This window comes from Epithele typhae, assembly GCF_022376455.1.
Source record: "Epithele typhae strain CBS 203.58 chromosome Unknown BXZ73scaffold_1, whole genome shotgun sequence".
Classification (NCBI taxonomy): domain Eukaryota; kingdom Fungi; phylum Basidiomycota; class Agaricomycetes; order Polyporales; family Epitheliaceae; genus Epithele; species Epithele typhae.
The window spans coordinates 1,790,335-1,816,144 of record NW_025954192.1 but is presented as its reverse complement, the minus strand read 5'-3'; the positions used below and the strand labels follow the sequence as shown (position 1 = coordinate 1,816,144).

At 59.2% G+C, this 25,810-nt stretch overlaps 11 protein-coding genes across 11 annotated transcripts; 7 read left to right on the top strand and 4 right to left on the bottom strand.

The window, feature by feature from the left end:
• Positions 1 to 142: 142 nt before the first annotated feature.
• BXZ73DRAFT_95901 (phosphoglycerate kinase) lies at positions 143 to 1,772 on the bottom strand (the record flags this gene model as incomplete). The annotated part of the gene is made up of 8 exons (XM_048026934.1): positions 143 to 181; positions 234 to 438; positions 499 to 620; positions 672 to 806; positions 866 to 931; positions 982 to 1,508; positions 1,559 to 1,604; positions 1,659 to 1,772. 8 exons carry the CDS (start codon positions 1,770 to 1,772, stop codon positions 143 to 145), a joined length of 1,254 nt encoding a protein of 417 aa, XP_047884125.1.
• Positions 1,773 to 3,187: 1,415 nt separating this feature from the next.
• Positions 3,188 to 5,856, top strand: BXZ73DRAFT_86530 (SDA1-domain-containing protein; the record flags this gene model as incomplete). The annotated part of the gene is made up of 9 exons (XM_048024236.1): positions 3,188 to 3,376; positions 3,430 to 3,584; positions 3,634 to 3,933; positions 3,984 to 4,116; positions 4,173 to 4,271; positions 4,321 to 4,989; positions 5,017 to 5,143; positions 5,165 to 5,349; positions 5,398 to 5,856. 9 exons carry the CDS (start codon positions 3,188 to 3,190, stop codon positions 5,854 to 5,856), a joined length of 2,316 nt encoding a protein of 771 aa, XP_047884124.1.
• Positions 5,857 to 5,948: 92 nt separating this feature from the next.
• Positions 5,949 to 7,285, bottom strand: BXZ73DRAFT_37146 (galactose-1-phosphate uridylyltransferase; the record flags this gene model as incomplete). The annotated part of the gene is made up of 5 exons (XM_048017948.1): positions 5,949 to 6,045; positions 6,102 to 6,372; positions 6,425 to 6,713; positions 6,760 to 7,184; positions 7,243 to 7,285. The coding sequence occupies 5 exons, from the start codon at positions 7,283 to 7,285 to the stop codon at positions 5,949 to 5,951; spliced, it is 1,125 nt and encodes a 374-aa protein (XP_047884123.1).
• Positions 7,286 to 7,517: 232 nt separating this feature from the next.
• BXZ73DRAFT_86528 (P-loop containing nucleoside triphosphate hydrolase protein) lies at positions 7,518 to 9,734 on the top strand (the record flags this gene model as incomplete). Its single annotated transcript, XM_048024235.1, has 8 exons — positions 7,518 to 7,821; positions 7,872 to 8,007; positions 8,062 to 8,271; positions 8,318 to 8,774; positions 8,831 to 9,071; positions 9,120 to 9,179; positions 9,235 to 9,508; positions 9,560 to 9,734. The coding sequence occupies 8 exons, from the start codon at positions 7,518 to 7,520 to the stop codon at positions 9,732 to 9,734; spliced, it is 1,857 nt and encodes a 618-aa protein (XP_047884122.1).
• Positions 9,735 to 9,870: 136 nt separating this feature from the next.
• Positions 9,871 to 11,372, bottom strand: BXZ73DRAFT_86527 (malate dehydrogenase; the record flags this gene model as incomplete). The annotated part of the gene is made up of 9 exons (XM_048024234.1): positions 9,871 to 9,903; positions 9,956 to 10,057; positions 10,116 to 10,433; positions 10,493 to 10,616; positions 10,681 to 10,829; positions 10,884 to 10,897; positions 11,009 to 11,180; positions 11,231 to 11,286; positions 11,351 to 11,372. 9 exons carry the CDS (start codon positions 11,370 to 11,372, stop codon positions 9,871 to 9,873), a joined length of 990 nt encoding a protein of 329 aa, XP_047884121.1.
• Positions 11,373 to 11,684: 312 nt separating this feature from the next.
• BXZ73DRAFT_86526 (NUDIX hydrolase domain-like protein) lies at positions 11,685 to 12,752 on the top strand (the record flags this gene model as incomplete). The annotated part of the gene is made up of 7 exons (XM_048024233.1): positions 11,685 to 11,737; positions 11,809 to 11,857; positions 11,912 to 11,963; positions 12,017 to 12,118; positions 12,236 to 12,352; positions 12,403 to 12,546; positions 12,667 to 12,752. The coding sequence occupies 7 exons, from the start codon at positions 11,685 to 11,687 to the stop codon at positions 12,750 to 12,752; spliced, it is 603 nt and encodes a 200-aa protein (XP_047884120.1).
• A 1,131-nt stretch (positions 12,753 to 13,883) lies between these two features.
• Positions 13,884 to 15,134, top strand: BXZ73DRAFT_86525 (uncharacterized protein; the record flags this gene model as incomplete). The annotated part of the gene is made up of 1 exon (XM_048024232.1): positions 13,884 to 15,134. One exon carries the CDS (start codon positions 13,884 to 13,886, stop codon positions 15,132 to 15,134), a length of 1,251 nt encoding a protein of 416 aa, XP_047884119.1.
• A 2,581-nt stretch (positions 15,135 to 17,715) lies between these two features.
• BXZ73DRAFT_37284 (uncharacterized protein) lies at positions 17,716 to 19,110 on the top strand (the record flags this gene model as incomplete). The annotated part of the gene is made up of 1 exon (XM_048017970.1): positions 17,716 to 19,110. One exon carries the CDS (start codon positions 17,716 to 17,718, stop codon positions 19,108 to 19,110), a length of 1,395 nt encoding a protein of 464 aa, XP_047884118.1.
• Positions 19,111 to 19,592: 482 nt separating this feature from the next.
• Positions 19,593 to 20,911, bottom strand: BXZ73DRAFT_86524 (PLC-like phosphodiesterase; the record flags this gene model as incomplete). Its single annotated transcript, XM_048024231.1, has 8 exons — positions 19,593 to 19,904; positions 19,972 to 20,261; positions 20,317 to 20,349; positions 20,403 to 20,434; positions 20,496 to 20,570; positions 20,620 to 20,662; positions 20,716 to 20,783; positions 20,835 to 20,911. 8 exons carry the CDS (start codon positions 20,909 to 20,911, stop codon positions 19,593 to 19,595), a joined length of 930 nt encoding a protein of 309 aa, XP_047884117.1.
• A 903-nt stretch (positions 20,912 to 21,814) lies between these two features.
• Positions 21,815 to 23,116, top strand: BXZ73DRAFT_37382 (uncharacterized protein; the record flags this gene model as incomplete). Its single annotated transcript, XM_048017988.1, has 1 exon — positions 21,815 to 23,116. One exon carries the CDS (start codon positions 21,815 to 21,817, stop codon positions 23,114 to 23,116), a length of 1,302 nt encoding a protein of 433 aa, XP_047884116.1.
• A 783-nt stretch (positions 23,117 to 23,899) lies between these two features.
• On the top strand, positions 23,900 to 25,666 carry BXZ73DRAFT_73164 (uncharacterized protein; the record flags this gene model as incomplete). The annotated part of the gene is made up of 7 exons (XM_048021842.1): positions 23,900 to 24,104; positions 24,167 to 24,238; positions 24,342 to 24,373; positions 24,501 to 24,683; positions 24,870 to 25,408; positions 25,463 to 25,526; positions 25,550 to 25,666. The coding sequence occupies 7 exons, from the start codon at positions 23,900 to 23,902 to the stop codon at positions 25,664 to 25,666; spliced, it is 1,212 nt and encodes a 403-aa protein (XP_047884115.1).
• Between the last annotated feature and the right edge of the window lie 144 nt (positions 25,667 to 25,810).

The following is a 25,810-nucleotide window of genomic DNA, read 5'->3' as shown; positions in this document are numbered from 1 at the left end:
CCAGGCACTCATTCGCGCGGGACAGGTCGCTACTCTATTTTGGGTTCTCTAGTATTAAAAGCACTTACAGCCGGACGGTCCATGTCCTACTACAGATACAGTTGACTTCTGGTTTGCCTTCATGCGCATCACAACACTTCACTCACTTCTTCTCGCTCAGCTGGGCGACACCCGGAAGCACCTGCACCTCTCGTCAGTTCGTCGCCCTCTTTACACTCCACTCGTGTACTCACCTTGCCTTCCAGAAGCTCCAGGCTCGCACCTCCGCCAGTGCTGACGTGGCTGAGCTTGTCCTCGGCGCCGTAGTTGGCCACAACAGTCGCGGTGTCTCCACCGCCGACAATCACCGTCGCGCCATTTTGTGCCGCCTTGATGGTAGCATCCAGCAGAGCCTCCGAAGACGCGGCGAAAGCGGGGAACTCAAACACACCGGGCGGGCTTCCCCAGCGAGTCAATGCCCGAAGTTCCAAAGAGAATAACGCTCGAGAATTCACTCACCCGTTCCAGAGAATGGTCTTCGCCTCCAATACCGTTTCGCGGAAGAGCTCTCGGCTCTTCGGGCCGGCGTCGAGACCCATCCAGCCGTCAGGGATGCCTTCCGCGTCCGTGGCGCTACCCGTCTGTCCTCCAATCAGCCATGTTCGCCTTCAAACGTGCTGTCGCCAACCCACCGTTGCATTCTTGTCAAACTTGTCCGCAGTGATGTAGTCCACGGGGAAAACGACCTTGATGTTGCGGGCCTTGGCCTGCTCAACCAGCGCAGCCACCTTCTCGGAACCCGGCGCATCGAACAGGGACTGGCCAATCTGCGATCACACGATTGAGATTGCCAGAAGACGCGCCACATTCCACGGGCCGACATTACCTTGACGTTCTCGAGAGTCTTCTTGAAGGTGAACGCCATTCCGCCGCAGATGATCAGAGAGTTGACCTGGAAACGTGTGAGCATCTAATAACCGACGGTGAGCCCATTCGTCGTACCTTGTCCAGCATGTTCTCAATAAGCTGGATCTTGTCAGAAACCTTTGCGCCACCAAGGATGGCCAGGAACGGCCTCTCGGGGTGCTCCAAAGCCTTGGCGAAATAGTCGAGCTCCTTCTTCATGAGGAAGCCGGCCGCGCGCTGCTCGAGCAGCACACCGACCATGCTGGAGTGGGCGCGGTGGGCAGTGCCGAATGCGTCGTTGACGTAGACATCGCCGAGCTTGGTGAGGCCCTCGCGGAACTCGGTGACCTTGGCGGGGTCGGCCTTGGTCTTCTTGCCTTCCTTGTCCTTGCTCGAACCCTCCTCCTCAATGTGGAAGCGAAGGTTCTCGAGCAGGATCACCGACCCCTCAGGAGCCTCGGCGACGGCCTTCTCGACATCGGGACCGACACATTCGTTGACAAAGAGCACAGACTTGCCGAGGTGCTTCTCGAGCTCGTGGGAGACGGGCTCAAGGGAGTACTTCGCGTTGGGCTTGCCGTCGGGGCGGCCGAGATGGGACATCAGGATGACCTTGGACGCGCCTGGCGGTGGGATCAGGGCTTGAGCACGCGCCAGAAGAGATGAGACAGACCGTTGTCGATAGCATACTTGATCGTAGGGAGCGCAGCGACGATACGCTAAAAACACAGGCGTCGGTCGAGAGCGGGCTTTGCGCGAAGGGGAGGACGCACGGCGGGGTTAGTGACCTTGCCATCGGCCATGGGGACATTGAAGTCGACGCGGATCAGGACGCGCTTGCCCTTGAGGTCGAGGTCGGTGATGGAGAGCTTGTTGGAGAGCGACATGGTGCGTGGGTGCAGGGGAGATCGATGGCAGGACGCGGTGGGGACTCGGGAGGGGATGGGTTGGGGAGCTTATATCGCCCGCGCGATGAAGTCACTCGGCACTCGCCGCCCGCGCCTGCGATGGCCGGTCCGCGCCTCGGCTACTCTCGTCGCCCTCCTCTCTCTCCTCCCTCCTCTCACGCCGTGCCATGGCTGACAATCCGTCTCCAGACCAGTCTGCTTCCAACTCGCTCGGCCTGGACATCGAGGCTCCCGCGCCCAAGGGCGCTCCTGATGCATCCAAGGCCGCGGAACCTGCGCATAACGCCCCTTCGGACGACTCACCGAAGTCTCCAGAGGATGCTTCGGACAGCAGGGGCGACGGGGAGAATGGCTCCAAGGAACCCAAGGAAAGAAAAAGCCATATGTGAACCCCGATCGCGTCAAGACGGGCGGCCAGCGAGTGCGCACTCGACACGCTCTGTCGCCATACGCGTCGCGTTGATGAGCTTGTGCAGGAAAAGCCCAGCGAAGAGGAGCTGGCAGAGCGCATGACGCGCATTCGCGAGCAGAACGAGAAGATCAAACAGCGGCGTGCGGTATGTGTGCTAAACCTCACTTGCGCGTATCTCGCTGATGGGGGCGAGTCAGGATGTACAAGCAGATGAAGACGAGTACAAGAAGAAGCAGGAAGTGGAACGCGCCAAGATGGCGAAACAGAAGAGGGTGCAAGAGAGTGTGGACAAGGCCCGCGAGCAAAATGCTCGCCGTAAGATGGATAAGGTGCGTGGTCACATCCTCTTCAAACATAACACGCATACATAACATGCTATCTTACTCAGGTCCAAAGTCGCGAATGGGACTCTGGGAAGCCTTCGCGCAGTGAGTGGAACAAGGGCAAGAAGCCTGAAGAGGGCGAAGATGCGGAGAAGAAGCCGCAAGCGTCCATCGGCATCCGAGGCGCAGTGCGGGGAGGTGGCCGCGGCGGAGGCGGGGGGCGTGGTCGGGGCGTGGGGGCGGGGTGCCCTCGCCTGGAGCAGACAAGAGCGAAAAGAAAGACCCATCCCCCGCTGCTCCTGCGGCAGCAACGCCGGCGCCGGCGGAGAGTGTTCCTGCAAACTCGTAGTAAATGATACCCTTGTGCTGTGTATGATAATGCTTTGCTGTATGTTCGGGATGATGTCATTAATGCTATCGAAATCGTTTCTTGCTCCTCTCCAAGCTCGAGTGCGGCGGCTGGTCTCTTCCTTGCCTCCCTGTACTGGGCTAACCTTCGGTCCGCTGGTCCTGCTCCGGCCCGGCCGATCTGTCCCACTCGATTTTCGGAAGCGCGCGTGGCGAGCGAGTGTCGCGTCCTCCGACCTGCTTGAGCAGTTCCGTCCACTGCCGGGACAACTCAGCCTTACATTCTCGCCGACCGGTCACTGTCAACCGCCATGGGTCGGGGCGTTCTCTTAACCTCGAACCTTCCTCAACTCCAAAACCTGATCAAGCGTGACCCACCCGCATACAAGGAGGAGTTCTTGCAGCAGTGGAACCACTACAACAGCATCCGTCAGATATTCCAGATAAACCCGGACGAAAATGCTCAGCACTTCAGAGAACTCGTCTCCTTCATGGCGCAGGCGGGTGGTCAGCCCCACCCTCACCGACCATTACATTCTGATTCCGTGCGCAGGTCGCCCAGTGTTACCCGAAGGAGACCTCCGAGCTCCCCACCCAGATCTCAGCCCTGTTGCTAGAAAGCTACGGCTCGCTTTCTCCAGATACCCGCAAGTCTCTCGTCCAGACCCTGGTCATGCTGCGCAATAAGGATGTCATTACCTCCATAACGTTCGTAATGGCGTTCGTCTTGTCTTCATGGCTAGAGCTTCTTCTTCAGGCTACTGCAAACTCTGTTCCCCCTCCTGCCCCGCACGACTTCGTCCACCCTGCGGGCCTTCATCCGAAGGACTATCCTGTCAGACATCCGCACTGCAAACCTCCGGAGCAAAAACCACAAATTGAACCGTGCCGTACAAGCCATGCTTTTCGGCATGATTGAACGTGGGATGGACGGCGAGGTCGTCGGAGACAAGGGCAAGCTCAGGGCCGCTGTGGGATCTTCCACGGCTTCGAGCAATGGCGAGGAAGCCATGTGGGCAGTTGTTTTGACCAAGGAGCTGTGGAGGAAGGGCATTTGGTACGTCGCGTCTATGAAATTTTACACAAGTTATATATCTCTGGATACAGGAACGATGCCAAGACCGTATCCATTATCGCGCTGGGATGCTTCCATCCAGTGGCGAAAGTCCAGAGCGCTTCGTTGCACTTCTTCCTCGGAAGTGACGAAGAGAAGGAAGACAGCGATGACGAAGAGGACGAGGTGAGCAGCCATGTTAGTTGGGGTTGCCCATGTGGCTGAGATGCTGTTTCTTCAAGCTTCCGAATGTGAAGGCACTCCAGCATCGTCAAAACATCAACAAGAAGACCCGCAGTGGCGCAAAGATGATGCAGAAGACCGTCAAGTCTGTCAAGATGGTATGCACGTCCGTCCCCACGGCTTAAGCCTACCCTGACACCCCACTAGAAAAGGAAGAAGAGGGCCGAAGCCGAGAACACCAACTTCCCTGCCATCCAGCTTCTCAACGACCCTCAGACCTTCGGCGAGAAGCTTTATGACATGCTCAACAAGTACGACAAGAGGTACTCTCTCGATCACAAGATCCTCATCATGCAGCTCCTCTCCCGCGTCATGGGCGGCCACAGGCTCTGCGTGCTCGGCTTCTACACCTACATCATGAAGTACCTCACCTACCACCAGCTCCGCATCCCTGCCATCCTCGTCGCCCTCGCCCAGTCCGTGCACGAGTTCACCCCGCCCGACGCCCTCACGCCCGTCGTGCGCAAGATCGCCCAGGAGTTCGTCCACCCCGGCGTCGGCAGCGAGGTCATCGCCGCCGGCATCAACTCCATCCGCGAGGTCTGCCGTCGGCAGCCGTGGGCGATGGAGGAGGAGCTCCTCGGCGACCTCGTCGACTACCGCAAGAGCCGCGACAAGGCCGTCACCGCCGCGGCGCGCGGCATCCTCCAGCTCTTCCGCGAGGTCAACCCGGGGATGCTCAAGCGCAGGGAGCGCGGGAAGGAGGCGGCGATGGGCATGGCGTCCGGCTCCCAGCCGCTTCCGTTCGGCCATAGTGCGGAGGCCGCGGTCGACATCGAGGGCCTAACGGTACGACACTTCAGTAGGGGTTTTGCGGTCACTGCTGAACGATCGCCGCTCTAGCTCCTGGAAGATCATCTTGAAAAACTTCGGGATGAGGACGGAGCTGCGCCGGAAGGTGAAGAAGATGACGCGGCTGCTTGGGAGGGCTGGGACGTCGAAACCGACTCAGAGGAGGAGTCTTCTGACGGTTGGTTAAGTGTCGACTCAGACAGCGACTCGGACCTCGAGATCAGCGACAGCGAGGACGAGGGCGGAGGCAAGAAAAAGAAGGACAAAGGCAAGGGAAAGAGGAAAGCCGCCGAGGCAGCAGAAGGTGATGAAGCAGACGATGACAAGCCCGAGGGGGCTATGGAGGAGGCGGTAAAGCGCATATCCACCATGGCCACTACCAAAGTAAGCTCATTGTTGACGCTTGAGCGCTCGACTGCTAATCACTTGCAGATTCTTACGCCCGCCGACTTCGCCCTGCTCAACGACCTCCGCATCAAAGCGGCGACCGACGCCGTCGAGAGGGGTGGCGGTAATGCGGCAAAGCGCAAACTGGCCACCCTGGAGTCGCAGAAGAAGTCGTTGCTCGCATCCTCGGACGGCAACCTCGCTGCGACGTTTATCTCCGAAAACGATATCCTCGGCCCACGCAAGAAGGCGAAGGCGGATTACGCCGAACGCATGGCGTCGATCGAGAAGGGCCGAGAGGGCCGCGAGAAGTTCGCCTCAATGAAGGGCAAGAAGAACAAGGCAGCTCCTAGCTCATCGACGAATCGGGAAAAGGCGCGCAACAAGCCACTCATGATGATCCTCGCGAGTGGTGCGGTGCGAGGCAAGAAGAAAGCGTCACTGCGGGAAAAGCAACAGAAGCTTCGTGCACATATCAACCGCGCCAAAAAAGCTCATCACTAACTGTTCTATTTCCGAGATCTGGTTTACATGTGGCGCTTGTATACTACTGTCTACCTGGGATGTATCAACGACTTCCACCCTGATATATGCGCTCACTGCGCAAGGTAGTGGACGTCGGAAAGACTCCTCAACCTCTGAGCAGCGTCTTCGGGTGTGAGATCGCGCTGAGGCTCAGACATGAGCTCAAATCTGTCAAAGGGGTAATGCGTTAGAGAGGAAGCTGAGTCAAAATACACAGGGCTCACCCGGCCAAGAATTTGCGGACTGTCGCGCTACGCAAGAGGGGCGGAGAGAAATGCAGGTGAAGATGAGCTATGTTCTCCTCGTCCTCGTCCTCAGGGATTGTGTCGGACGTCGCTGGGATTGGACGCTGGTGAATCCCCATGGAGTACGCGAAAGAGCACGAGAAGAGGTTGTCATAGCGAATGGTAACTTGCGACAAGATTCGCGCGAACGACGTCTTCTCTTCCGGAGTAAGGTGCAAGATTGAAGGAATGTGGCGCTTGTAAGGCAACACTGTAAAAACATGAGCGAGGACTCCAAGCCGACAAGGACTTCTTCCACATACGAAGAATTTCGAACGGCCAAATCGCCCACCAAGGGACAACGGCGACAAAGTGGTCGTTTTGGACAACAACGCGCCCTTCATTCCCGGCCAAAGTGACCTCAAAATGCACGTAGTCGCACAGAAGGCAAGAACGACCGAGGGGACCCCGGGGCGCATCGGACGGGGGAGTGGAGGAAGCGTATTTCCTGAGGCTTTCCAGCTCTGTGGCTGGGATGTGAGGCACCTTGGACGTGGACCATGCTTGGCCGTGCGGATGCGGGTTGGAGCAGCCCATCATGGCTCCTTTGTTCTGTGCGGCGGTGAGACGAGTACGGATGCGATGGGGGCAAACATACCTCGAAAATCTGCACATGTTCGATTCCTTCCTGTGAGCCACGCTTCTTGTACACAGTGCACCAGGTGTCGATGATACGTTCAATATCGGGCAACGGGAGCCTGGGGAGCGTCAAGTCATGGCGGGGGTGGAAACAGATGACATCGCAGCCTCCCGAGACAGGTTCGGTGGTGAGGAGGGGATGAGGGGCCGGAGGGGCGGTTGGTCCTGGGGGCGGAAGGACGGCAGCAAAATCATTCTCAAAGACCATGGTGTTCTCGTACTTGTCGTTGAGGAGACCTCCGGCGCGAGTGTTGCCGGGACAGAGGTAGCAGGCGGGATCATACTCGAGCAGCATGGCCGTCGGGATGGGCTCTGTCTGGCCTAGCCATGGACGCTTGCTGCGATGGGGCGCGACGATGACATGCTCTCCGGTGAGCGGGTTGACTGGGGGACATGGTAAGTAAATGCAGGGAGGCTGAGATCGGAGCGGGACGACACGAACCCCTGCGGTGTGGATGGCTAGTCGGGTCGAAAGGCTCGGCCATGGTGGGATGAGAGAGGAGACGATGGGACCGCCGATCGGCTGGTCGGGCTCATGGTTGCAGCTGCGAGCTTTCTCCAGCACTCCCACTCAGGGTGTGCAGTGACCTCGCCCCGGCAGACTCCGGCCCGTATGACCGTCCCGGTACCCGCCGGCGTCTCCTCGAGTCCTCGCCGACAAGTTCGTGCTCCAGCGGCCACAGCGCCTTAAGTCCTCCCACTCCCTCACCTTTCACCATGTCCGAACCAGCATACAAGCGCGCCCGCGTCAAGCGCTCTCCCTCCCCCGTCTACAAACTCGACGATGAAGATGACTCCTACGAACCGTATGTTCCCGTCGCTCAGAGGCGTCAAGCAAAACTCGCGAAGCTGACCTCTTGGGGCGCAAACACCGAAAAGGACCAGGCGAAGCGGCTCCAAGAAGAGCTGGATGAGCGAGACGACGAGGAGCGCGAGGAGGAGCGGCGCCGCGAGAAGACCCGCAAGGAGCGCACCCTGCTGATGGAGGCACAAGAGGTCCATGACCGCAAAGCTGCTGAAGGTCCGCACCCATGTCTCTCCACCCGCATCCTTGGACTCAGTGTACGTTAGACGCGAAGAAGACAACAGCGGAGAAGGCAGAGGAGGCAGATGCCGAGATTCTCGCAGCCATTGCAGCCCGGAGGAAGCTCGCTTCGGACCTGGAGTTGGCCAAGGGTGTTCTATATACCGAGCCTATGAAGACGTCGTGCGTACCGCGGCCTCATCGGACCACAGTCATACGTTAATCTTTGGCCCTTAGATGGCGACCTCCCCGATTCGTGCGGGAACGGACACCAGAGGAGAACCACAGTATATGGGAAAAGCACCACATCATTGTCGAAGGCGAAGAAGTTCCACCACCCATCGACAATTTCACGGACATGAAAATCCCAGACCCGCTCGTCAAGTTCCTCAAGTCAAAGCGGATCCTTAAACCCACCCCCATCCAGCTACAAGGCATTCCCACTGCGTAGGTGCATCGAACCCTCATTGAGCGCCATCTGACAACCGACCAGGTTTGCTGGACGTGACATGATTGGCATTGCGTTCACCGGTTCAGGAAAGACTCTAGCATTCTGTTTGCCGCTTATTATGGTTGCTTTGGAGGAAGAGGTCCGACTGCCATTCATCCGCGGGGAGGGGCCGGTCGGCATCATCCTCTGTCCTTCCCGCGAATTGGCCACACAAACGTACGAGAACGTTCTGACGTGGACTGCCGCACTGGCGAAAGACGGTAAGTACCCCCAGCTCAACAGCCTTCTGTGCATCGGTGGTATCTCCATGGGCGACCAGAGCCACGTCCTCGCCAAGGGCCTCCACATCGTAGTTGCCACGCCTGGACGACTCATCGACATGCTGGAGAAAAAGCGCTTCACCTTCGACAACTGCAAGTACCTTTGCATGGACGAAGCGGACCGTATGATCGACTTGGGTTTCGAAGACGACGTGCGGAATATCATGAGCTTCTTCAAGGTGCGTCCGTCCTGCTCTGAGCTCTCCATGCATCTTCTGAAACCAACGTCCTGCAGCGGCAAAGACAAACGCTCTTGTTTTCCGCGACGATGCCGCGGAAAATTCAAGACTTTGCGCAACAGTCGCTCGTCAAACCTGTGCTCGTGAATGTGGGTCGCGCGGGAGCCGCCAACCTGGACGTCTTGCAGGTGGTCGAGTACGTCAAGCAGGAGGCCAAGATGGTGTACCTGTTGGAATGTCTGCAGAAGACACCGCCCCCTGTCATCATTTTCAGCGAAAACAAGAACGAGGTTGATGGTGAGTCTGCTCCATGGGCCGGTGAAACATGGTCTCAAGGTTCTCTAGACATCCAGGAATATCTCCTGCTCAAAGGCGTCGAAGCTGTTGCCATCCACGGGTCTAAAAGTATGTTGCCACCATCCTGTAGTGGACTGTCAAGCTTACGTGCCGCCCTCCACAGCTCAGGAAGAGCGTCAATACGCGATCAAGTCCTTCAAGTCAGGCGCTAAGGATGTTATGGTTGCATCTGGCGTTGCGTCCAAGGGTCTGGACTTCAACGACATCCAGCATGTCATCATCTTCTCTATGCCCAAAGAGATCGAAGACTACGTGCATCAGATCGGTCGTACGGGCCGTAGCGGCAAGACCGGTATCGCGACCACGTTCGTGAACATGAATACCCCCGAGCAGACGCTTCTTGACCTCAAGTACCTCCTCATGGAGGCTGGCCAAAAGTAAGTGATCAGCCTTCTGTCAGGGTATTGGCCACTGACTTATCGCCACAGAGTGCCACCATTCTTGCAGAGCATCGAGGATCCTCGTGCTGCTCAGGGCGGCTCGCTCAAGGGTTGTCCCGTTTGCGGCGGTCTTGGCCATGGTATCTCCAACTGCCCCAAGCTCGAAGACGCGCAGCGGAGGCAAATGGCCTCACACCGGACTTCGGACGACAGGGGATATTGAGCGGCCCATCTCCCTCTCTCGCTGGTCCTCGACACACTTGCGAGCATCGTCGGCATCCGTTCCATCCTCTACGTGTACAACATACATTTTATCACAACTTCTGCGTCATCATAGCCATCACTCGCATGCGCCAGAATCAAAGCTTCGGCGCGTCGATGAAGGAGACCCCCTGTGGGTCACGGTAAGCACAAGACTGAGGCATCAGGTTCGTGCAAACGGACCTTGTCAATGTTGGTCGTGAGGTCGCCGAGTGCGGTCTGAATGAGACTTGTCTCATACTCTGAGAGCTTGCCAAGAGGCTTGATGGCGACCACGCCCTCAGGCTAAAGAGAACACTCGTGAGCGCGAACGATACGGTAAGGATGAACGATGATCACTGACCCCGAGCTCGACAGGTGCAGAGAAGAACTGAAGGTCGCGGCCGATCTCCTTCTTGATGACTTCACCGCCAGCCACGTCGGCAGTCAAGTGGACGAAGGTGGGGGCGACGATGCCCTTCTCGCCCTTGACGGCGCGGATAAGCTTCTCCGCGAAGTCAGCACCGGCCTGCGCCATGGAGAGCGTCGCGGAACCCGCGCCATCCTTGGCCTTGACAACCTCGTCGCCACCGAACTGGATGCGGTTCGTCAGCGTCTCGATGTCTCCCTGGGCGATTCCGGAAGGAAGAGGGTGGGACGACTGCGAGAGGAGTGGGACGATCTGTTGGAAGGATGGTTATCAACCAAAACGATTCCATTCGCGGGCGGGTGTAGACTTGCCGTAACACCGCTGTGGCCGCCGACGACCGGGACAACGATCTTGGGTGCGAGGGAGAGGTCGCCAAGAATCTCAGCGACAAACGTGGAAGCGCGGACGACATCTAGAGTGGTGACACCAAAGATCCTGGGGGGCGGACGAATCAGGGACGATGCATTGGGTGAGTGCGTGTTTGCGATGTGCTACGCACCGCTTGGGGTCGAAGACACCGTGCTTCTTGAACACCTCGGCAACGATAGGGACCGTTGAGTTGACAGGGTTAGAGATGACAAGGACGAATGCCTTGGGGGCCGTGGTAGCAATACCGGTAGCGAGGTCACGAACGATGCCTGCGTTGATCTACAAGCAGTCAGCAGGTAAAACAAGTGTGTTTCACGGTGCGCCTTGACTGACCTTGAACAGGTCATCTCTGAGCGCACGAAGAATCAATATGCGGATGGTACGATCAGGAGACGAGGCCATACCTGGTCATCTAGGCGCGAATGTGAGCATAAGGTAGTGCAGACGTATTGAAAAACATACTCCAGGCTTCCTGGGCACGCCAGCGGGGATCACGACCACCTCAGCGCCGGCAAGAGCCTTCTTGAGACCATCATCGGGAGGGAGGAAGCCTTGGACCTTGGCGGGGGTGTTGATGTGGGAGAGGTCGGCGGCGACTCCGGGGGTGTTGACAATATCGAAGAGCGAAAGCTGTACTGCGGTAAGGATGCGAGACTTCAAAATGGCTATATGCGACCTGCCTGGGTGACCAAGGGGTTGTTCTTGAGAAGGAGAGACAAGGGCTGGCCAATTCCGCCTGATCACGGCCGATGAGTTTATGGGCGGAAGAACGAGCGGATGTAGAGACTGGCCCGCGGCACCGAGAACGACTGCCTTGACCATTGTGCAGGAGGGTGCGATGGAGGGTGGATAGGGGAGATGGAGGGCAGGAGAGAACTGAGGAGGACGGACCTCTGGACCGATCGCGCAGGTATATCTCCGCACACGTGATCGCTCCCCAAGGTGATCGCGATTCGCGGCCCGTCTTCCCGCGTCGCCTCCGGCCTCCCGCTGCACAGCACACGCCAGGCTCCTCCCCGCGCTGCCAGGCTGTACACCCAGATGCTCCTCGCCGCCCGACTCTGCTCTCCTCGCCTCCTCTACTATCTCCCCTACACCTTCCGCTCGCTCTACACTTCCACCTTTTCGTGCACCATGCCGGACCCCAAGGTCATCGCCGTCCACGACCTCCCCACCGCAGACGCAAAGTAAGCATCCGCTGATGTTTGCCGGTATTGCCGCTCACGGGGCGCCGCCTCCCGCCTCTCGACGTTTTCAGGTGGGTCAAACTCAAAAAGTGCACCTGGCAGGATCCGGACGGCACAGAGGCATGTCCGCCGTTCCCCTCCGGTGTTCTCTTCCCCTGACCGCAGTCCTTCTAGAGGCTCTGGGAGTACGCCGAACGACCGACGCGGTCTGCAGGGGGCATAGACGGTGTGTTTCGTGTAGGGCCCCCAGCCACACCATACCGACATGCACATCGACAGCCGTTGCCATTCTTGCACTCCTCCGTTCGCAATCAGGTGCATTTGCGCCCTCCACGGTCATCATTGAGCAGTTCCGCCCGCCCGTGGAACGCTTTGTGGTCGGTTAGTTTTGAGGCTCGTGATTGTCCGTACTCGTGCTTACTCCGTTCAGAGCTCCCTGCAGGCATGCCGTTTACTTTCCGTCGGCCGAACTTCGGCCTCCTAACATGCCCCTGCCAGGTCTAATTGATAAATCCGAGAGCCCAGAGCAAGCCGCGATCCGTGAGCTCGAGGAAGAGACTGGGCTCAAGGCATCGGCAGTCATCGGCTCGACTCCGGTGATGGTGTGCGACCCTGGTAAGTACCCAAGTATCGTGTGCGGCGGGTTTATCTACGAAAGCATACAGGCATGACGAATGCCAACATGAAGTTGGTGACAATCGAAGTATCTTTCCCTGACAAGCTGGAGATGGCACCTCAGAAGCTGGAACCCGGCGAGTATATTGTTGTGCGCGTCGTTGAGCTCTCCAAGCTGGGAGAAGTGCTGAGAGGTATGCTCGTTGTTCATCAACGGTTGCTTGTGGCATCGCTCACACCCACCACCCACCATCCAAGCATATGACAAGGACGTGAGATCATTTCCTTTCAAATTTTTATCTTCAGTCTCTCAGGCTCGCTATTGCAGAAATTCGTCGTTGATGCGCGGCTTGAGCATCTCGCGTCCGGTTACGAGCTTGCAGAGAAACTCCGCCATTAGTTCGGCAGGCGTTGTAAATGTACGATACGGCAGTGACTATGGAGGTACCGCGGCCTCTAGGTGAGTGTTATGTGATCATTGTTACTGTGGACTGCTAGGCTAGGATCCCGTCCTCGCACAATATCAGTCTCGGAAACAACAATTTCTGCGTCATCGAGACCCGGGTCTTTAAGGTTCCAAGGTTTGAAGCAGCACAACACGCCCCTGAGCGCTGAGCACCGAGCAGTGCGACGTTCAGTGTATGCCGTTTACATCGCATCTGGTGTTGCGGCACTGCTGGAGGGGCTGAAGTCACCAACCTCCTCCTCCTCCTCCACCAGCTCAGCCTTACTTCCAGCAAAGTTCTTTTGGGATGCCTGTAGGTTCATGGCAAGCGACCCATGTGGTGCGACCCTTCTGAGTACTGCATGGTGGACCCGACCTGGGATCCAATGGTATCCGCAGATACCCCAACTAGTAGAACAACAGGCATCTGGATGCGTCGAGGCAGTGTGCGGCATCGTGAGCGCGATGCTGTCCATTGTCCACGTATGGGATGGGATTTCATTCTTCTTCCTGGCTGTTGGGCTTCCGTGTGGTCTAATGGGTTTGCGAGGAACACTGCTGGAGACGTTGATGGGCGCATGTCCCTCTTGCGCGACGCCAGTCCGGCGCGCAATGCAGTGCAACTTCGAGAACGGTCTAATGAGCGTACGGCACTCCAGGCAGTGCATCCGCGAGTGATTCTCCTTCTCGTGGACAATATGGTGGGCTCCGTGGGAGAAGCTCGAATCTCTGTCGAGGAAAGCGCCAAGGCAGTACTTCGCCGGGGCTGTTCTATTAGGGTTCAGACCTTGAACCGCGCGGTCTGTGCACATCTCTCTTCTGTGCGGAACTTTCTTGCTCGGAGCCGGGGCAGAGGACGGACATGCGCGGGTTCTGCCACACATAGACGCATCCCTCGAGTCAACCATGTGTCCTTGCACCTTGACACCGCCTCATCCACCGTCCTCTATTAAGTGCCCGACATCCGTCATGTCCTGCACCAAACCCTCAGATACCCAACATCTTTGATACTCCCGCACCCCCATCGCGGTAAGTCGCTCATTCTGCTGCATATTGGATTTCCTGACATGTTCACGACTTCAGACAATGTCTTCTTCCCTCACGTCCGCACCGTTCGCTTCGTCTGCACTCCTCGGCTTCGTCGGCGGTGATCAGACTGCGACTGCTCTCTACCTCACTCACATCGCTGGACGTCAGCGGATCCCGACTCTTGTCAACTCCCCCGGATCCTACTTCGCCGCCCGCGCTCTCGCCGTCCTCCACAAGGCCCGCGTCTGGGATGGCCTCCATCCCGGTGTCAGTGTGGACCCCTGTTCTCTTGCCAGCCCCAGCACTACTCCGGGCCCCAAGTTCATTGCCAGCGTCTCTGGCACCATCCTCGACTCGACAGGCCCCATCGCCCAGGAGCTGCTCGAACACACCAGATCTCTCTCCGCCCAGACAGTTTCCGGTCGCCGCACCACGCCACTCGCCGTGACCATCGTCGAACTACCCGACGCCCCCCACTCCGAGCTGCACCCCACCGCCAGAATATCCGCTCCAGTCTTCCTCCCCATACTCGCGAGCGCTGCTGCAGCGACCTTCTGCGGCCTAACCAGCGACTACACCACCCTCGCTGCCATCGCGTTCGGCATGCTCTGCAGCGCCGGCGCCTCGCGCGCCCTCCACGCCGGAGACCTCACCTTCACCCGCCCGCTCTCTACCCCCGGCGCGACCGTCGGCGACGGCTACCTCGAGACCGGGAACGAGTTCATCGTCCTCCGCGGCTCCGAGACCGCCGTCGCCGCCGTCACCCGCGGGCAGATGACCCTCCGCTTCCGCTCCGAGTGCACCCACCGCTCCCTCGCGTTCGCCGCGCTTCTCCTGGGCACCCAATGCGTCGCGCAACTCCTCCTCCTCCCGCTCGGCACCCTCCTCGGCCAGCTCGCCTTCCTGCTCGCCACCGCCGCCGCCTGGCTCTACCACGCGCACGTCGCCCGCCAGGCGCCCGCCGCCTGGCGCCGCCTCGTGCTCGAGGACGTGCTCTCCGCGCCGGCGATGGCCCGCTACAGCGTCGGCACGCGCACCGCCGCCGCGGTCGTGCTCATGCGCCTCCTCCGCCCCGCGGACGTCGAGGAGCAGCTCGCCCGCCTCCTGCCCAACAACACGCCCGTCTGGAAGCTCTGGCGCGAGACCGTCGCGCAGCGCCTCCGGAGCGGGAAGCCGGCCTTTGTCGGCGCGGACGTGCCCGTGCCCGTGCCCGCGACGTTCGACATGAACGAGCGGAGGCTGTTCCACACGCTGCTCGCCGACGCGCAGTGCGCGGTGGACGCCTTCAGCGGCTCGTACAAGCTGTGAACATTGGGACTTCTGGTGAGCGACCGCCCGTTCCCGTCTTGGTAGAAAGTGCTCACCCTTTTCAGCAGCAATTAACCATCGAATCGAAGAAACTCCTCAATGCGGCTGCTCTTGTTTCGGCCTTACGATACCCTTGACATGTAATCTCAAATCTCCGTTTGCATCCCGGTTGTCACCTATTTATCCCTAGAGATGTTGTATCGTACACTCCGGCTTGCGAAGACACGTGCCCCCTTGTATTACGAAACTAGTCAGAAATCTCTGTAGCGATGGCCTTCTACATCTTGCAATGTTGTGACCCTTTTCACGCGATGGTTTGGGCTGCAAATCAGACTCGATCGGTCTCGTGCTCTGGCACTGGCCAGCGTCCAAGACGAATGATAGCACACGAACTAGAGAATAAACGTTGCCGTCCGCTGCTGGCAGCTGGTACACGCCCAGTCGTCCGGTATAACTCAGGATAACCTACAGCGGAAACATCTTACGACATCCACTGCAATGTCCCAGTGATATTTGACTGGAATTTCTCCACCTGACATCGGCGCCCATATATACAGTGTTATCTCGTTCGGATATCAGTTGATAGCCCTTGCAGTGTATGCCCATGTGACCCGCTTCGTATTCGACCCGCTTCGTGCGCTGCAGTAGCGGCGGATTTGGGCTCTGGCGGACAGCAAAAATTGTTGTCACAATTACTGACGGGATGGACATGTATGACATACAACTACAGGGCGCAGTCGTAATATAGCTACCATAGGAAGGACGCAGCAAACCGATCATCGACGGATCCATCGGATTGGTCGCAGAAAAGCATGGCAGAACGGGCCCGCACAACACAGAGAAGAAACACATGACTCACGAGACAAAGATATTTCGACCTTGATGCGGAAAAGAGGGTACACAAGACGAAGATCCAGAGGGGGAGTCCGATCCTGGTAGGGGGTCTGGCGGTTGAAACGGACGTCGGGACACCCCAGGAGCGAATGCACGACTGAGGGAAATACTGAGTCCGCGACCAAGAAAAAGCGGATGGATGAACATACCTTTGTAAGAGAAGTCGCGAGGGCAATCTTACTGTAGGGAAGAGGTGAATGGGAAGTGTGCTGGCAGGTAGTGGTCGAGAGTCAGGTACAAGTCCGAAGCGCCAACACTGGTGCGCTGTGACTCGCGCGCGCGTGTCGGTCAGCGCTTCGAACTTATGCTTGGCTCCCACCGCCACGTCTGCTGGCTGCAGCCTCCTCAGGCATCTCCTGGTGAGTGTGTAGAGTCCCTTGTTCACCTGCTTTCTGTGTCAGTTGACCTTCGCCACACCCCCACTTGTAGCTCAGTTCAAAATAACTGTGTTGCCCGCCGCCATCCGAGTGTCTTGGCTCTTGTCTGCCGCCCACGTCGTGGTCAACCGCTCACAGGCCCGCTGTTCCTCATATCCCTTAATGAATACAATTATATTAGTTTAGCGCGGAATGTCTAGTGAAGCAATGGCCATGATCCAACTCCCGACCTGTGTGAAGCCTGAAGGTCACCGCTCAATGTTGGAGTCCCAAAGGGGGCACCAGGTTGGTGTCACCGACATAACCCACCGGGCACGTAGGAGCAGCTTGACTATATCTGAACTGGAATATCCCAGGGATATTCTGCCAGCGTGGCTCCGGGTGTATCGCAGTGCCGATACCGTGGGGCTATCACTCGGATATGGAAGCGGTCCCTGCGCGATCCCGAGAGGATCAAATCCAGTCAATTTGTCCTAGGATAAAACGGTCGATTGGCCGTGTAAGTAATTGTTTGGCCACGGACTGTCGCCATGCGCAATTGATACCCGCCACGGCGCGCTCCGTCGAGACTCCAGGCAGAAGGACTTGTGCCCAGTGCCCATGCCCACCACGAGGTGGGTCCTATCAGAAGTTCAAACGAGTACAACGACACTGAAAATGGTGGTGTGCGGTCCAGGCCCTTTGTTTCCGAGCCGTCGGAGCTTTGAGAAGTGGATCTGGACGATGATAGCGATAGGCATCCAGGTTCCTCCAGGCGTATGGCAGTTTTGATGTATTCCGATTACCATGAGAACGTATAGACGGATCTCTCGGTTGAAGAAGGGCCATTATGACAGAAAGAGGGACAAAGGCGTAGAAAGAGGGAGTAAGTAATGGGCGGCAGACGCGGACCGTGGCGTTCATGACGCCCGCGCGCAGACGGAGCCAAGTGCGGCTTGCCTTCTGCTACCACGCCTCTCCCATCCAGCTCCTGCCCTGCCCAGTGTATGCGAAGCACGACCTCCCACTGCCCCGACATCCGCTCACACTTCTCTATACGCATTTCCACAGACGCTTTCATGAGGCTGTTCTCTCGTACACGGCAGCAAGCCCTCTTCAAAGCCGTTCACGCAGCAGCGCGTCAAGAAGCCTTCGACCATGAGGCCATTACCCTGACCCGTTAAGGCACCTTTTGGCATATACCCAGCCCTCCACAGCGCCCCCCGCTCGCAGTCTCTCGAGCCTTGCCTCCTCCCCTCACCGCGCTCTGACTCTCCCGGATCGCTTGATCCCCCTACCGCCTCCTCACCATCCCGCCATCGCCTCCGGCAATGACTCCTGCCATTCCTTTGGCAGACACCAACCTCAACCTAGACATATCAGGCGTCGCCGGTTTCTTTGGTGGCGATGTCGCCGTCTCCGCCATGGCTACCGTCCATGTCTACCCCGGCCGCAAATGGCTGGGGTGGTACAACACCCCTGGGAGCTACGAGATCGCCAAACGCTTTGGCATCCTAGGCAAGACGCGGTTCTGGGACGGGCTTTACCCTGGCGTCAATGTCGATCCCGCTGAACTATTCGAGCTCGATGGTGCCAAGGGCCCCAAGTACCGTGCCCTCCGTTCCGGCACCGTCATGAAGTCGACCGGCCACCTCGCCTACCTCTTCGCCCGTGAGTGCAAGGACATCTCGCGCAAGGAATGGTCCCCTCCCAAAGGCGCGCGGAAGACGAGCCCGGTGAACGTTACCATCGCCGACCTCGAGCACACTCCTCCCGAGACATGTCACCCCCGCATGTCCAAAGGCTCGACAATCACTGCCACGAGCCTCGTCGCCCTCATCCCCATTCTCGCCTGCATCGCCACCGCCATCCCGTGCGCCATCTTCAAAGACTGGACGTGCTTCTCCATGATCGTCTTTGGCATGCTCGTCAACGGAGTATCATGCTTCATCATCGGCAGTGGAGTCCTCACCTTCACACACCCCTTACCTGCCGAGGGCGCACCCCCGGCGGACGGCATTCTTGAGGACGGCGAGCAGATCATCATCCTCCGCGGCGCCGAAGGTGCCGTGAACCCGATCACCCGCGGCCGCTTCACGCTCAAGTACGCGTGCGAGCCCAACTACCACCCCATCGGCATCTCCTCCCTCCTCCTCACCGTACAATTCATCGTCCAGCTTGTCGCCGTCCCACAGGGCGAGATCTTCGGGCAAATCATGTTTCTCTCCTCCCTCGCCGTGTCCTGGATGTACAACTCCTACCTCTCCTCGCTCGACAAGGAGAGCATCCAGCGCCGGCTCCTGCACAGAGAAGTGCTCCAGAGCCCCCGCCTCCGCAAGTTCGAGCTCCCGACCCGGACGAGCATGACCGTCTTCGTCCTCCTCGTCCTCGCCGCGCGCGCGCACAAGGTCGATCGCGGCTCGCTCTGCTCCGTCCTCAACGACCTGCTCCCGAACGACACCGACCTGTGGCAGAACTGGAAGGACCGCATCCTGCACGAGATCCAGAACGGACTCCCGCACGGCCCCGGGCAGCTCCGCTTCGATAGCCCGCCGCGCGAGACAAACTCCGGCGCGGACGTGAAGGACGACGCGGATCTGCTCGAGCGGCTCTACGACGATGCGCGCCTCGCCCTGCAGGCGTTCGAGGCCGTCACGAGGTCAGTCCTCGCGTCTCCGTTTCCCTACTTCCGACGTCGCTCATCCCGTCATCGTCCGCAGAGATAACCCTCGCGATTCGCTCGGGGCTCGCTCGAGCACGACGCTCAAGGAGGACGCGTGTGATGTGGTGAGCTCGCTGACATGGTCTAGTCGGCAGCTCCCTAGTGACAGCATTGATACGCTCATCACCATGACCATCCGCTATCCGCTCATCCCCCCCTCGCTCCACGCTCACATCGCACATCGCAAGTCGTCGTTTGCTGTCCAGTTATGTGTACGCTCTGAAAGCACGCCGTTTACATGCACCACCGCCACCACCACCCACACAATTTGACCTCATCCGCATGTTTCTTGTATATCATAGCACACCCACTTGTACCAAGTATACCGCAATGCAATTAGATCTCGACCCTTGCACGTCACGCGCCCACCGAGGGATAGTTCCTATCAGGGCAACGTGCGAAGGAAGACATAGGCGACGCTGCCGGCGCAGAGTACAGAAAAAGGCAGGCCTACACCTACGGAGACGGGGACACCGCAGGCCGCGCTCAGAAGCCGTTCATCTGGTCGGCGGCGGCGACACCGTTGCCGAGGTTGACGTAGTCCATGAGCACGAAGCTGGGGTTGAAGCCGCCGCCGCTGAGCGGGCGGCAGCCGGCGGCGTTGGCGAGGACGGACGTCACGCCGTTCGTCGTCGACGCGGCGGCGGGGTCCGAGACGAGGATGCCGGTGTCGAGGATGTTGACGTCGAGGAAGTGGTTGAGGAGGTACATGTGGTCCGCGGTCGAGAGCGGGCCCGCGGAGCGGTCGACCGAGCACGGGAAGGTGTTGTCCGTGGAGTCGAACGGCGGCTCCCAGATCTGCACGCGCGAGCCAGGTGGTGAGGGGCCTGCCGCCGGGCATCCGAGCGCGGAGAGGGAGACGCACCATCTCAAACTCGGGGAGGATGTAGTTCACGTTCCCGTCCGCGCCGTCCGCGCCGGCGTCCATGAAGACGACGACGCGCTTGCCCGAGTCGATGAGCGCGCCGAGGGTGGGCCACTCGCCGCGGGCCATGGGGACGTGCGGGGGCACGTACGCGAGGGGCGCGATGCCGGACTGCTCGAACGCGGGGGCCCAGACGTCGGGGAGCGAGACGCCCTCGGGGTTCGTGAAGAGGAAGGTGACGACATCGTTCGGGTTCGCGTCCAGCCAGGACTTGACGGTCGCGAGGTACGCTACGTGCGTCGCGCGCAGGTGAGCGGGGACGGGCGAGCGAGCAGCAAGACGTACCCTCGACGGTGCCACCGTCAAAGAGGGTGCAGCCTGGCAGAGCGTGTGAGCATTGCGCGCGCACAGAGGGAGAGGTAGCGACGGACTGGTGTGGCAGAAGTGGAGCTGGCCATTGTTCCTTTTCGCAAGGGAAATAGGCAGGTTAAGACTGAGCGACGCGGGAGATCGGGATGGCTCACATATGAGATTGGGCCTGGAGCATGCGGATGCCAGAGTTGAGCTGGGTGGTGATGTCCACTCCTGGTCTCTTGCCACTGGATTGGGCGCGTTGGACGGGCAAGATGACACGTAAGAAGCGAAGACGTACGCGCGAAGGGGTTCTCGCTGAAGGCGTACGAATCATGGGCTGACGGCGGAGGTGTGAACGGATGAGGCGATGGGAAAGGGGAGAGAACGTACAGCCTGCAAAGGTGGTGTTGCCATAGCTCCTGTTGCAGAGCTCCGCATGACCGTTGCAAACAGTTGCGCTGCGTGGATTCTTCAGAGAGCAGGCGAGAGGGAAACGAGAGTAGACGGACCGCTTGTGGGGGATTACTGCAGCATACGCAGCAAGGGGTATAGAAAGGAGAGCGGCACAAGCAGCAGCAAAACGCATCTTGAACAACGTCAGGCGGGCAGAGGCGGAGGACGGGGAGCAGGGAGGGGCCGCTGAGACTCTGTCGGTGGGGCATGGATATTATATGGCTGGGAGAAGTAAGAAGAAGTGGTAGCCATGTGGGCAGAAGGGATGATCAGAAGGAAGCGAGGCACAGAGGAGGAGGCGACGCGCGGGGCTCAGAGTGAGCTATAGATGGTGCGGGTCGCGACCGTGGACGACCAACGTTTGCATCCGTCCACGGGGCCGAGCAGAGCGAAGCAAGAATACACATGGTCGTCGTGGTGGGAGACGCGGCGAACGTGGGTCCACGCGCTGGATTCGGTGGAGAAGAAGGCGTGTAAACGAGCGAGAACGATATGTCAGACTGGCAGCTTCATCGTCGCCAGCCAGGCTTGACACCAACTTTAGACTTGGATTGTCGCACGCGTCTACGTCACATGCCGGACGCGACCACGTGAGTCTTTCCCGTCACGTTCACCGTATGTACTTACGCGTCTACTAAGGGCCAAGCTTGCTAAGTAGGCGTGTTCGCAGGCTTGTCAATCGCTAGTTGCTTTCGTTACGACACCCGACCGCATGTCGCCCACGAATTCTTCAGCCTTTTCTGCGGCGACACCTGCTCACTGGGACCACCTACTTCCAGGAACCAGCGGTCTTCCAAGATCGATCGAGGATCGCGAACCTGGCCCATCGCAGGACAAGGCCGGGCCGCGGACGGCGCGCGGTCATAAAATCTGGAACAACAGCGCCCAATCAACCTCGCTCTTGCCTTGGCCTCGCGCGTCTGCTCGACACTGACATGCTCCTCCCGACCGCCCTCTCGCCTCCCTCCAGGCCTCCCTCACCACCCCCGAGTCCACTTTCTTCGACTGGTCCGTCCTCACTCCGGTCTGCCTCTCCATGGTCCTCGATTCCATCCCCTTGAGCTCTGCCGACATCAACCTCGACATCTCAGGTGTCGCTGGTTTTTTTGGCGGTGATGTTGCCGTCTCCGCCATGGCCACCGTGCACGTCTACCAGGGCAGGAAGTGGCTCGGGTGGTACAACTCCCCAGGCTCCTACGAGATCGCAAAGCGCTACGGCCAGCTCGGCCGCTCCCGCTGGTGGGATGGCCTCTACCCTGGCATCAACGTCGACCCTGCCGTACTCTTCGAGCTTGACGGTATGTTCGGTCCCAAGTACCGCGCCGTCCACTCCGGCACCGTCATGACAAAGACAGGCCATCTTGCCCATCTCCTCCTCCAAGAGTGCAAGGGTATCCCTCCCGACAATATCCACAGCCTCCCAAATTCCCGCATCACCACCCCCGCATGCGTCACCGTCGTCCACCTCCACAACGAGCCTGCAATGGAGGAACATCCCCGTCTCTTCCGTGACACCACCAGCCCCCTTGCGCTCATCCCCATCTTTGTCTCCGCCGCCACCGCCGCCGCCTGCGCCGCCTACCAGGACTGGTATTGCTTCTCCATGATCGTCCTTGGCATCCTCAGTAGCGGCGTCTCCTGCTATGTCATTGGCACCGGCGTTTTCACCTTCACCCACCCACTTCCTGCCAAAGGTGCACCCTTGGGCGATGGCGTTTTGGAGAGCTCAGGCGAGGACGTCGTCATTCTCAAGGGTCCCGAAGGAGCCGTGAATCCCATCACCCGTGGCCGCTTCTCCCTCAAGTATTCCAGTGAGCCAGAATACCACAACATCGGCATCTGCTCCATGCTCCTCACTGTCCAGTTCCTTGCGCAGCTTCTCCTCGTTCCCCAGGGCGAGATATTTGGCCAGATCATGTTCCTATCCTCGCTCACCGTCTCTTGGATATACAACTCCTACCTGTCCTCCCTCGACAAGGAGAGCATCCAACGTCGGATCCTCGTCCAGCAGGTCCTCCGGGAGCCAGTCATGCGCAAGTTCAAGCTGGGCACCAGGACCATCCTCGTCGTCTTCGTCCTCCTCGTTCTCTCCCCTGCAGATCCGGAGGCTCTTCGAAAAGTGCTCGACGACATGCTCCCTAACGAGACAACCGTCTGGAGGCTCTTCAAAGAGAACATCCTGATCGAGATCCCCAAGGTCCTTTCCAGCGAGAAGGGTCGCACCAATGCGTTTCTGTTCAAAGACGCTGTCGCCCCCACGGTCCAGATGAGCGACAGGAAGCTGCTCCTAACACTCTACAAGGATGCTCGCACGGCCTGGGAAGCGTATGAAAAGTGAGGGTTTCTTCGGTGCCTCTTTCAGCGCTGGCTGACCAACCGTTCTGTCCTAGGTTGTACATGCAAGGACCCCTGCAGTCTGACTGGGTCGCGCCTTCGCCTACGGAGGATGCATACAACCCTGCGTAGTAAGCTTTGCTGCCGCGCGCCGATCAACCTGGTTTATCGCTTAGCTCCTGCTTGTCTGCATCGCTTGTAACACGGTCTGAACCTCCTCTAACCAGGCGATGATTTACGGGATAGATTCATGTACGACACCGACCCATGCTCCCGACTCTTATGATGTACACACGCAACAGCTACTGCATGCTCACGTTCCGCGGACTATCACGCATTTTCACGCACACCCTAGATGAACATCACGCAGTCTATTTATCCGACGCATCTACCTCACTGCTTTGCTTACACGCTGTCCATACTCATCATGTACCACTGCATCTACAGTACACTTTGCTATGAAGCTGTCACTGTTTGGTCCTGACTCTGCTTGACCGTTGTTACATGTTATGTACGATACTTACCCACAACCCACTGCAAGATGAGAAAAAGGCGAACTTGCCGCCGAAACTAGCAAATATACTTCCGCTCAATTTACATGGCCTTGATACTATGGTATCGTCATTGTCCACTAAGTAGGCTGCGAGCACTCTCTTTTCGAAGTTTCACCTCCGTACCAGGGGGTGTATATATGTGACCGTGACTTGTCACATCTTCCTCCCTAGTCTGCCGCCGCGCACACCGTGCTCCTCGCCCATCTCCACCAGCCACCACCCCGTCCAGCACGATGTCGACTCGTAGGAATAAGCGTCGCCGCGTCGAGCCAGAGGAGGAGGAGGCCGAGGGGGACGACGTCATCGACATCTCCAGCTCCCCGCCCCCCGAAACCGCAAAGTCAGTGGCCAACACCGAAGCGCCCCCAGAGCCGGACGAGGAGGCCCTCGCGCGCGAGCGGGAGATCTGGGACGCGTTCCGGGAGGAGCACTACGAAGGTGCGTGCGCATACACCCCGTGCCCCCGACCGAGCTCACCTCGCGGCGCCCGGGCCCGCCAGTGCTCGAGCAGCTGCCGCTGTCGCTGCACCGCGCGTTCACGCTCATCAAGGAGCTCGACCAGCAGGCCCAAGGTGCGCCCGCGGCTTTGACGACGCCTTTGTCGAGCTCACGTCGCCTGCAGAGCACGTGTCCAGCCTCGCGCCGGCGATACTCAAGTACATCACCCTCCGGAAGGCCATGGAGGCACCCCCAGAGAAGCCGCCCCTGTAAACGGTGGCGAGCCAGAAAACGGTAGTGATGGTGCCGCCGAGGCGGCGAGCCGCACGCCCCGAGCGTGAACGGCGCCCCATCCACCGTCAGGTCCCTCTCGCCCGTCCCGGCCGCCACTCCTAGCTCGGTTACCGCCTGCTCCCCCACGCGCGCGGCCGGTCTGCCGCGCTCCCCAAGTCGCTGAAGAAGATCACGGAAACGTCGACGTCGACGCGCGAGATCTTGGTCGGCATCGCGCAGACGGCGGAGGAGGTCTCCCGCGCGTCCAACGAAAAGGAGTACCTGGCCCAGCACGTCTACGACCTGGTGAGCCCCCCTTCTCCCCGCCGCTCGCGTCCCCTCCGTCTCATGCGTCGCGTCGCTCCCCCCAGGTGGACCGGTACATCCGCGACCTCGACCGCGCCATCAAGAGCAGGAGGCCTCCATCTCCCTCGGCCTGCGCCCGGGCACGCACCCCGCCTCGATCATGCTCCCCGAGCTCGTCCTGCCAAGGCCGGCCGGCCGAAGGCCGTGAGCAGCCCCCCGGCCGAGCCGCAGGACGACTACGTCCCCCGGGACCACGCCGGTCGCGCCCTGTCCGCCGACCGCTCCCGCCCGGAGGTGGGCGTGTACGAGGAGGAGGAAGAGGAGGAGGAGCACGCGGAGGGCGCGCGGCCGGAGGAAGAGGAGGAACCCGAGGAGGGCCACGAGCCCAGTCCGGAGGCCGAGGAGGAGGGCACATCGTCGAGCCGCCGCACGGAGAGGAGATCGTCGACGTCGTCGGGAGGCCGCCCACCTGCGGCGGCGGCGGACGAAGAGGCCGCCGTCCCGGATCGGAGGGGCCGCAAGCGCCGCAAGCCTGCGCGGTACCGCGACAACGAACCGTCCGTGGAGCGCACTGTGAGCACGAGCGTGAAGAAGCCGACGGCGAACCGCGGGGGGCGGAAGTCGTTCACACTGAAGATCCCCATTTCTGCTCCGCCATGGTGGAAGTCGACGAGTCGGACGACAACCAGCGGTGGTGCTTCTGCAACCAGGTTTCCTATGGCGAGGTGCGTTTTTGTACCCAGTGTGTGGCGTCGGTAGTATCTGACCGATGGTTGCAGATGGTTGCTTGCGACAATGAGCAATGTGCTCGTCAATGGGTACGTCGTCGTGCCATCGCCAATTGTACGTTGCTGATCCTTTCACAGTTCCATCTACCCTGTGTGGGTCTTTCTCATGTTGACCCCAATGAGCAATGGTATTGCCGGGATTGTGCTAAAACACATAAGAAGCGCAAAGGAAAACGTCGGGCGTCAGCCCGCTGAGTTTGCATCTATCGTCTCTGATATCTATGTCGTGGGCTCCTCGCTGTTATTTAACACGTTAACGCAGGTATGTCTGTATGGTATAGCATTGGCACTGTAATCGTAGCATACAACACAAACTACTGGTACAACAAGGAATGTCAC